At 25.6% G+C, this 9598-nt stretch overlaps 1 protein-coding gene across 1 annotated transcript; it reads left to right on the top strand.

Moving 5' to 3' along the window:
• The first annotated feature begins 215 nt into the window (after positions 1-215).
• LOC130945014 (HVA22-like protein e) lies at positions 216-3068 on the top strand. The gene is made up of 5 exons (XM_057873651.1): positions 216-477; positions 593-619; positions 707-829; positions 1631-1883; positions 2764-3068. The coding sequence occupies exons 1-5, from the start codon at positions 425-427 to the stop codon at positions 2785-2787; spliced, it is 480 nt and encodes a 159-aa protein (XP_057729634.1). The 5' UTR covers positions 216-424; the 3' UTR covers positions 2788-3068.
• The last annotated feature ends 6530 nt before the right edge of the window (positions 3069-9598 follow it).

The following is a 9598-nucleotide window of genomic DNA, read 5'->3' as shown; positions in this document are numbered from 1 at the left end:
TAGACTAAAATCTCTTTGAAAAGGACAAAAAAAAATTGTATATCAAAATATTATATACATATATCACCTAAAATACAATAATTAAAAAGGAAAAAAAAAAGGAAAATTGTGATATCTATCTATGTTTACATTCTTTTGTGTATATTTCCAATGAGGGCCCAAGGATCCTTGCAAGTAGTGATATGATTTTCTTTATAAACAAGGAAGTTGAAGATTTTGTAACTTCACTTTCACACATTCATAGTTTTGGACAAGTGGCCAAACCTCATCATCAATCAAACAAACACATCACTTTCCTTTTCCAATATCTTTCTCTTCTTCTTCTTCTTCTTCCTCAAAATCTTCTCTTCCATAAACTAATTAATAAGCTTCTAATAGTTTCATCTTCAATTCTTCTCTTTTGAAAATAACATATATAATATATATGGCTGGCAATAAGTTGTGGACTTTGCTCACACACCTTCATTCCCTTGCTGGGTAATAATTCTTAGCTCAAAATTTTGTGTTATTTAATTTTTATGGCTTCATATCTTGAATAATTATTACTAATTACTAATTAATTCATGCATCATGTATTATTATTTTCTTGCAGACCGGTTTTGACGCTAGTGTACCCTTTGTAAGTATCAAAATTAATTCATTTTTTTATTAAGAGAAAAAAAAGGTATTCATAATAATAGTATTATTATTGTTATGATTATGATAGGTATGCATCGGTGGTAGCCATAGAATCTCCATCAAAGGTAGATGATCAACAGTGGCTTGCTTATTGGATCATCTATTCGTTTCTCACACTTGCGGAAATTGTTCTTGAATCTCTTTTAGAGTGGTAAGTTTTCAATATACCTTGCTCTTGTATTTTATTTTCATATATACTTGTACGAATAATCTGCTTCGATTATGGTAATTATGGTTTTAGAATTTTTATATCTTATTTTTCTCTTTATGTTGGTGTTTTATCTATAAGAGAAAATACGTCTATTAAATGGTGGGTAAAGGAAATTTTTTGTTGTTGAAATTTTTAAAAAAATTTAAAACATTTATATTTTATTTTGTTTTAATTTTATGTTTGAAGTTTTTTATTTGTATTAAATATATTTTTGATAGTTAAATTTTAAAAAAATTGAAAATTAATTTAATAATAATACATAACAATTATGTCTAATTTGTATGAGTTAAAGGTTAACTTTGAAAAAATTAATTATCATAATTAGAAATTTTAAAGACAAAATTAAAACAAAATAAAATTTAAAGTAAAGTGATAAATAAATTCTGAGAATTTATATTTCAGACATATTAGATTCTAAAAAAATTATCAATTTTTCTAAAATAACAAACGCGGATAAATTAATTTAAATTTGGATCTTTTACTCTAATTATAAAGATTAATTTAAAATAGTGTGTCAACATTTATTATTTTAAAAAATTTTATTGGTATTTATTTTTTTTAAAAACTAATTTGTTTAAAGTATACATTTTTAAGAATTTATTTGTCATTTTACTCTAAAATTTAAAAGTATTTTTATAATTTTAATAAATTTTAAAGACAAAAATATACTTTACGGATCTTTTATTCATGCCTATGAATAATGGAATGAGATGAAATAAGATTGGGGAATTGAATTTGCAGGGTTATAATTTGGTATGACGTGAAGTTATTATTTGTGGCATGGTTGGTATTGCCACAATTCATGGGTGCTGCTTTCTTGTATGAGAGGTTCGTCAGAGAGCACATACGGAGATATGTTACTGGAAGGGGCCAGGCCCACAACCAGCCCAGTTTGATCCAGGCCCATCCTAAGATTCACAAGCAACAAACCAAGAAATCTCCCACTGGGTCCAAGCCCAGGAAGAAGTTTGTTGACTTTATCATACCCAAGAAAGTAAGTTCAATAAACACACTTTTTTTTAGATAGTAAAAAATCTTGAGCATTACTCATGTATTACACACCTACACAACGTACTCACACACTACATAAGTTTATTTAAGGCTTCATTTTTCTTCCCATAAGACTTGAACCCGAATATGATTATTAAGATGGGCAAACCCTAGTTATATAGCATCTTTATTATTCAAACCCTGAATTTTTTGGATTTATTTAGTATCAATCACGGTAGCTTCTTTGCTGCTACAAAAAAGAGATTGATATAAGTCTTTTTTTTTTTTGTAATAACAAATAAGCTATTGTGATTGACACTAAATAAGCTATCCAAGAAAGTAAGTTCACTAAACAAATTTTTTTATACTGACCAAAAAAGTAAATTTTATTAAAGAAGGTAAAAGTTATGGCTAAAAATAATTAATTTTTTAATGTAAAGAGTATTTTCATTTGTTTATTAATCTAAGAAGATTTTGGCATAGGGTAAATTATTAAAATGGTGAAAATAGCCACTCTTTTTGAAAGATTTAAAAATACAATAAAAATGAATGAAATATTATTTTAAGTAGTAAATAATTTGTATTTAAAATTGTATATTTGATCTAAATTTTTGTGGAACGTTAGGATAAAATGTTGAGAAAGTTCATGAATTTTTTATCTTTAGAAATTCAAAGGTATTTCCGAAAAGATTTGCAGAAAAATTAATTGGCATAAAGTTATTAAATATAAAAATCTCTTATTTTTTAAATATGTTCGAAAAATTATATCAAATCTGGATATTTGAAGTTTTTTTTTTTTTTTTTGTCTTTCTCTATATATTTGGTTAATGATAATCATCAAATTCTAATAAAATTGTGGTTGCTATTGTCTTGGATTGGTACAGGGTGATAATCAAGAGGCATATTGAACTAATAGAAGATCGGCGATGAACAATTGAAGGGTTTTTTTTTTTTTTTTTGCGTTAGTTGGTTTAATTTCATGTTTCCATCTATGTATATATATATATTAGTTAGTAATTAGAATCATAGATATCGTGTCAAAAGTTTAAATCTTTGACTGTTGTGTGTGTAGTGTGTTTCATACTAAAGATATACTCCGTTAACGAAGTTTTCATTTTGAAGATATTAGTTAATTCCGGTTATGGATATTTGTATTATAAAAAAAAATGATTAAAGTCGTTTTTAAAAAGTAATTTGTTTTTCAAATTGATTTTTGAAATATTTTTTTAATTAAATTCATCATGTAAAGATTTTAAGTTAGTTATATTAATTTTTTTTATTACTTTTTTTGGTTGATAGTATTAGGATTTTTTGTTGTTGATAGTATTATGATTTATTTATATGACATGTTAAATAATATTATAATATATATTTGACTATTTTAATTGATTTTAATATTATAAATTTATGAAATTATATTAAATTAATTTTAAATTAAAAATTTTAATATTTTAAATTTTTTTATAATTTAAATTAATTTGATTTAATTTTATAAATTTATCATATTAGTAGTTAATTAAAATTTTTAAGTGTTTATTGTAATAAAAAGTATTGGAAATAAGAAAAATGATAGAAAGGTTAGTGTGATTAATTAATTTTTTACCAAAAAAAAAATAATTAACAAAAAAATTAAAATAAATAATTTTTTAAAAATAAATTTGATCATTTATGCATAAGAAAAATGTGTGTATATAATATATTATGTATAACTATCACTTAATATGTGATTCCTTACTTGAATTCACATTTTCTGTTTCTCATATGTGCTGTAACTTCAACTTGCCCTAAGGCTGAAGTAAAACGGTAAAACCTAATTCATGTTTATGTTGAGCTTTGATTTTTTTTTTTTTTTTTGGTTAACTTTGAGCTTTGATTTAGGTAAGCACCACTGCACCAGTAATGATCACCGAATAATTCCCTTGGCTATATATTGAATTGAGTATATAGTTGGATTTCACAAGGTGCAACTTCGGAATGTTTAGATTTGTTTATTAAATTTAATTTTAATATATTGTTACTATATATATAAAAAATTTATATGAATATTTAATTATGTATATTATGTTAATAAAAATGATTAGGAATAAGCACTGTTTTAATTTCTAAAATTTTGAGTCAAAATTGAATTCGTCTTTATTTTTTTTAATTAAAAATCATTTTTAACATTTTATTTGATATTAAAATTATTCTTTCTATTTTATAGAATAAAAATATTTTTATATTTGTAATGTCTTCAATCTTATCATCTACGTACCATTACTATTTTTACCATTACTATCATTACGTTTTTTTACTCTCATAAAATATTAATAATCAAATTTAAAAAATATTAATTTCATCCATCATCAACAATAACATATAATTCAAATTCAAGAACAATAACAATATCAAATTAAATAACACATAATATATATATATATATATATATATATTAAAGAAAGAAAGAAAAAAAAGAGAAAAAAGGAGGATGAGAATGATAGCACGACATTGGCGTAGGGAAGAGTCATCGTCGCCACTGGGAGGGACTAGGGAGGGAGGGAGGGAGAGGGAGAGGGAAGGGGAAGAGAGAAAGATAGAAAGAGTTTTCTTTTTCCTTTTTCTCATGGCCTTAGGGAGAGGGAGAAGGAAAGGGAGAGGGAGAGAGAATTTCTTTTTTCCTTTTTCTCATGGCCTTAGCGATGACGCCAATCGAAAAAGAGGTATCACTTCCGACCTATACTATTATAACAGCGACGAAAGCGATTTGCGGTTTCTGCTGTCGACTATTGCAGAATTTCTATCAAGTTTGTGAGTTGACCGACTTTTAGAGTAGTTCTTGCAGATCAATACGAACGTGTTTGGGTATTTGAGCAGTTCTCTGCTGACATCTTCTTTTTACACCAAATTCATATTCACCTTCTTTTTTTTCATCTGAATGTATATGTGATGGTTAATTTGATTAGGTTGATGGAGATAAAAATAAGATTAGGATCAGAGAGATGAGAGGAGCAAAAATTAGGGAAAGAGGTGAGAAAGAGATGATTTGAGATAATGGAAGATAATGGAGGCTGATGATTGAAGATGTTGGATGATAATGATGGTAGAAAGATGATGGTTTTCATTTGACAGTGACGGTGAAAAGATTGATGATGAAAAATGAGGGTTTTCAACTGATTGAAGATGATAAGATTTTTTTTTAATTATCAAATTTTATAGACGGTAAATTTATCAAAAGAATGATTTTAATATTAAATTAAAGTTAAAAACCATTTTATACCAAAAAAAATTTTAAGGACGATCTCAATTTTGATCCCATTTTTAAGAACTAAAACAATACTTATCCTAATTAATAGTACTAATTATATCAAATGATCCAATATAAATATTATATTTTTTTCAACTCTATTTTAAATTGTAATATAATATCAGAGTTTGGTTAATTTTTCCCTGATAAAGAATCAACACTCTCCTATTTAGTTTTCTTTCTTTTTTGGCCACCTTTCTGTTGTTATATTGGATTATCTAATACACAAAAGAGACTTATTTTTACTAATATTTACAACAATTTTTATAATATTATAATTCTCAACTATTCTACTTCACTAAACTCTCAACTATTCTACTAATCATATTATACTCTTCCCAATTACTCAATTAATTATTTTTGTCTAGTTGTTGTTGGGTGTATGGATCAAACAACTGATATCTTTACCAATAGTTATTAACCTACTAGTTTTGATCCCTAAGATCTTGAATTAAAATCAAATTTGTCCTTAATTATTTTTAATAGAAAATCGTCTTCAACATTTTATTTGGTCTTAAAATCATCCTTTTCAATTTTTAGGATAAAAATACCCTTACATTTGTTTTGCTTTCAATCTTACCATCCACCATAACCATCCTTACTACCACCACTAAACACATTTTCTTACTTCCATCAAATACCAACAATCAAATTTAGAAATATAAGACAATTTGCTTCCTCTTCCGTTTTGTTAGTAGCCTTAGTGATGACACCGGTCGTGAAAGAGGTGTTGCCTTCGAGCTATACTATGACGACAGCGAGAGAAACGATTCACGGCCTCTGCTATTGCAGAATTTCTATTAGGTTCATGATTTGACCGACTTTTGGAGCAATTCTCGCAGATTGAAATGAAGGCGTTTGGCCATTTGAGCAGTTTTTGACTGACATCTTTTTCTTTTTTTTGCACTAAATTTTTATTTACACTCTTTTTTTTCATCTGAATGCTTGTGTGATGGTTAATCTGATTAGGTTGATGGAGATAAAAATAAGATTAAGATCAGACAGATGAATAGAGCAAAAATTGAAAAAAATGTAAAAAAGAGCGAAGTGATTTGAATAATGAAAGATAATGGAGGCTGATGATTGAAGATGATGATGGTAAAAAGATGAGAAATTTCATCTGATGACGACGGTGAGAAGATTGATGATGAAAAATGAGGACTTTTATCTAATTGAAGATGATAAGATTTTTTTTAATTATCAAATTTTATAAAGAATAAATTTATCAAAAGAACGATTTTAATATTAAATATAATATTTAGAACTATTTTATACCTAAAAAAAATTAGGAACAATATCGATTTTAATCCCAAATTTTAAGAACTAAAATAATATTTATTTCAAAGAGTTATCTTTCACATGTAAATGATTATTAAAAAATATATATAATTAAATAATTAAGTAAAATATTTTAGAATAATTTTTTTTACTGTTTAATAATCTTAAGGAAAAAAAAAAGAGACAAAATAAAAGTTTGAGCCTCAAGAATGAGATTAATCTATAAGATATCTTATATAACTAATTATTTAATTGAATAAATTAGATTCTAATAATTTTATTTTAAATCTTAAATACATTTATTTAATTGAAAAAAAATTAGATCGACATAAATTTCTTTAAGCATGGATGATAATAATTTTTATTTTAAGCTTCTATAGAATTATATAAATAAGTGAGTTAAGTAATAAATTATTGTTATGTACGATAAATTTAAAATTATTATTAATATTTTGCTATTATCTAATATTTTTTTTATCAAGTTAGATATCGTACATAATTAATATTAAAATTGTGGGCTAAAACTAATTTGAAGGGTTTAGGACTAGATATGAGATCTTAGGTTTAATTGACAATGTTAATTATATCGAATGATCTAATTTAAATATTATATTTTTTTAAGTTTTATTTTAAAATATAATATAGTATCAGAGTTTGTTTAGTTTTTTTTTGATAAAAAATTAATACTCACTTATTTAGTTTTTATTCGGCCACATTTCTATTGTTGTATTGGATCATCTAATACATATAAAAAACTTATTTTTACTAATATTTATAACAACCTTTATATTTTTATAATTCTTATCTTTTCCACTAAACTCTCAATTACTCTATTTTACTAAATTTTCAGACTATTCCACTAATTATATTATACTCTTTTCAACTACTTAACTAATCATTTTCGTTTAATTATTGTGAAAATTATGGATTAAACAACTAATATCTTTATTAATACTCATTGATCTATTAATTTTTGTAATCTAGTGTCCACATTTAAGATTATCTCGTTAATTTCCATTTGAATTTAAAATAGATATTAGAATATAATATGATTAATGGAGCAGTTGAGAAAACATAGTTAAAAGTTTAATGAAGTAGTTGAGAATTAGAATATTATAAAAGTGTTCGTAAATTTTTATTATATTAGGTGATCTAATAAGTCTTCTTTATTATATTAAGTGATCTAATATAAAGATTACATTTTCTTTAACTATATCTTAAATTGTAACATGGTATCAGATTTTTTTTTTTTTATGAAGAATCAACACTCTCCCATTTAAATTTTTTTCTTTTTCGACTACCTTTTTATTGTTATATTAGATCATCTGATACAACAAAAAAAACTTATTTATATTAATATTTACAATTACCTTCGTAATATGTTAATTCTCAACTACTTCACTAATCATATTATACTCTTCTCGACTACTCAACTAATCACATTCGTCTAATTATTGTTGAGACTATAGATCATAGCTGATATCTTTACCAAGATTTATTGTCTTATTTGTTTTCAGAATATATTATCCAAACTCAATATTGTATCCTTAGTTTTTACTTAAATTTGAGAGGGATATTAGAGTATAATATAATGGCCATGTCTCTCGTGATTTTAAAAATGGTAGCTATAGGTGACTAAGGATTGACCATTAAATGAAAAAGTGACACTTGTCTTATGTCAAATTATAATTAATTTTTACCGTATACATAAAATGCTGCTTATCATTAATTTTGTGTTAGTAATTTAAAATTTTATTGTATAGACAAAAGTGAAATTTAAGAAAATAAAAAGTGTAAGTGTAATTTTTAATGTCCATTTTTTTAAATAAAATTAAGCTGTTCTCTTTCTTTTTATATTCTTAGCTGAAATGAAACCCCAAAAAATTTCCTTCTCTAACTAAAGCAAGAAATCAGAGAACCACAGAATCAAAGAAAGCGAGCAGGAGTGATATCTTCTTCCTATTCTCCCTTTTTATGGAGTCAAGTCGCTAAAGACCACCATCCTTCCAACGTCGAGATAGTGGGTGATGTTTTCTTTTTTCTGGACCTCCAAAATAGTGAAAGTGACAACAAATCTGAAAACTTGTTTCTCGATTCAATTGCCAAATCTAACCTCACTAGCCCAACCAAAATTCGATGGGAACGCATCTTAATACTAACAAAGAGGGTCTTCCACACCTCCGTCGCAAGTTCTTCACCACCCTAAAGCGGGATCAAATCCTAATTTTTTTTTAAATATTACACATTCAATCTTTCGAGAAGAAGAAATTTATGGTTTTTATTTTCTTTTTTTATTATTTTATTCTTTTTTTTATGGAAGTAATTAAACAAAAGAAGAAAATTACCGCACCTTGTTATGAAAATTATCGCACCATGTTAAAGTTCTTGAAAAACCATTAATTGAGTCAACTGGATAATTTTTTTTCGCGTGTCAATATATGATAGGTGGGTCTATATGGCCAGCTTAACCACCAAACATTAAGAGCCACCATAGACAGCACCTAATATAATTACTGAAGTTATTGATAAGAATATAATATGATTAGTGGAGTAGTTGACACTTTAGTAGAGTAGTTGAGAATTAGGATATTACGAAGGTTGTTATAGATAATAATATAAATATGTCTCCCCTTTGTTGTATCAAGTGATCCAATACAAATATTATATTTTTTTGAGCTCTATCTTAGATTATAACATGGTATCAGAGCTTAGTTAATTTTTTTCTAATAAAGAATCAACACTCTTCCGTTTAATTTTTTTCTTTTTTGGCCACTTTGTTGTTGTATTGGATCATCTGATACAGCAAAAAAGATCTATTTATACTAATATTTACAACAACTTTCATAATATTCTGATTCTCAATTATTCCACTAAACTCTCAACTGCTCCACTAATCATATTATACTCTTTTCAACTATTCCACTAATTATATTCGTTTAATTTCTATTGAGACTATGGATCAGATAGTTAATATATTTGACGAAGACTCATTATCTTACTCGTTTTTAGAATTTAGTGTCCAAACCAAAGATGATTTTTTTAGCTTATACTTGAGCTTGACAGGTAATATTTGAATATAATATGACTAGTGGAGTAATTGAGAAGGATATAAATGTATATTATGATTAGTAAAGTAGTTGAGAATTGGAATATTATGA

This window comes from Arachis stenosperma, chromosome 8, assembly GCF_014773155.1.
Source record: "Arachis stenosperma cultivar V10309 chromosome 8, arast.V10309.gnm1.PFL2, whole genome shotgun sequence".
In the NCBI taxonomy this organism is placed as follows: Eukaryota; Viridiplantae; Streptophyta; class Magnoliopsida; order Fabales; family Fabaceae; genus Arachis; species Arachis stenosperma.
This window is presented reverse-complemented; position numbering and strand designations above follow the sequence as displayed.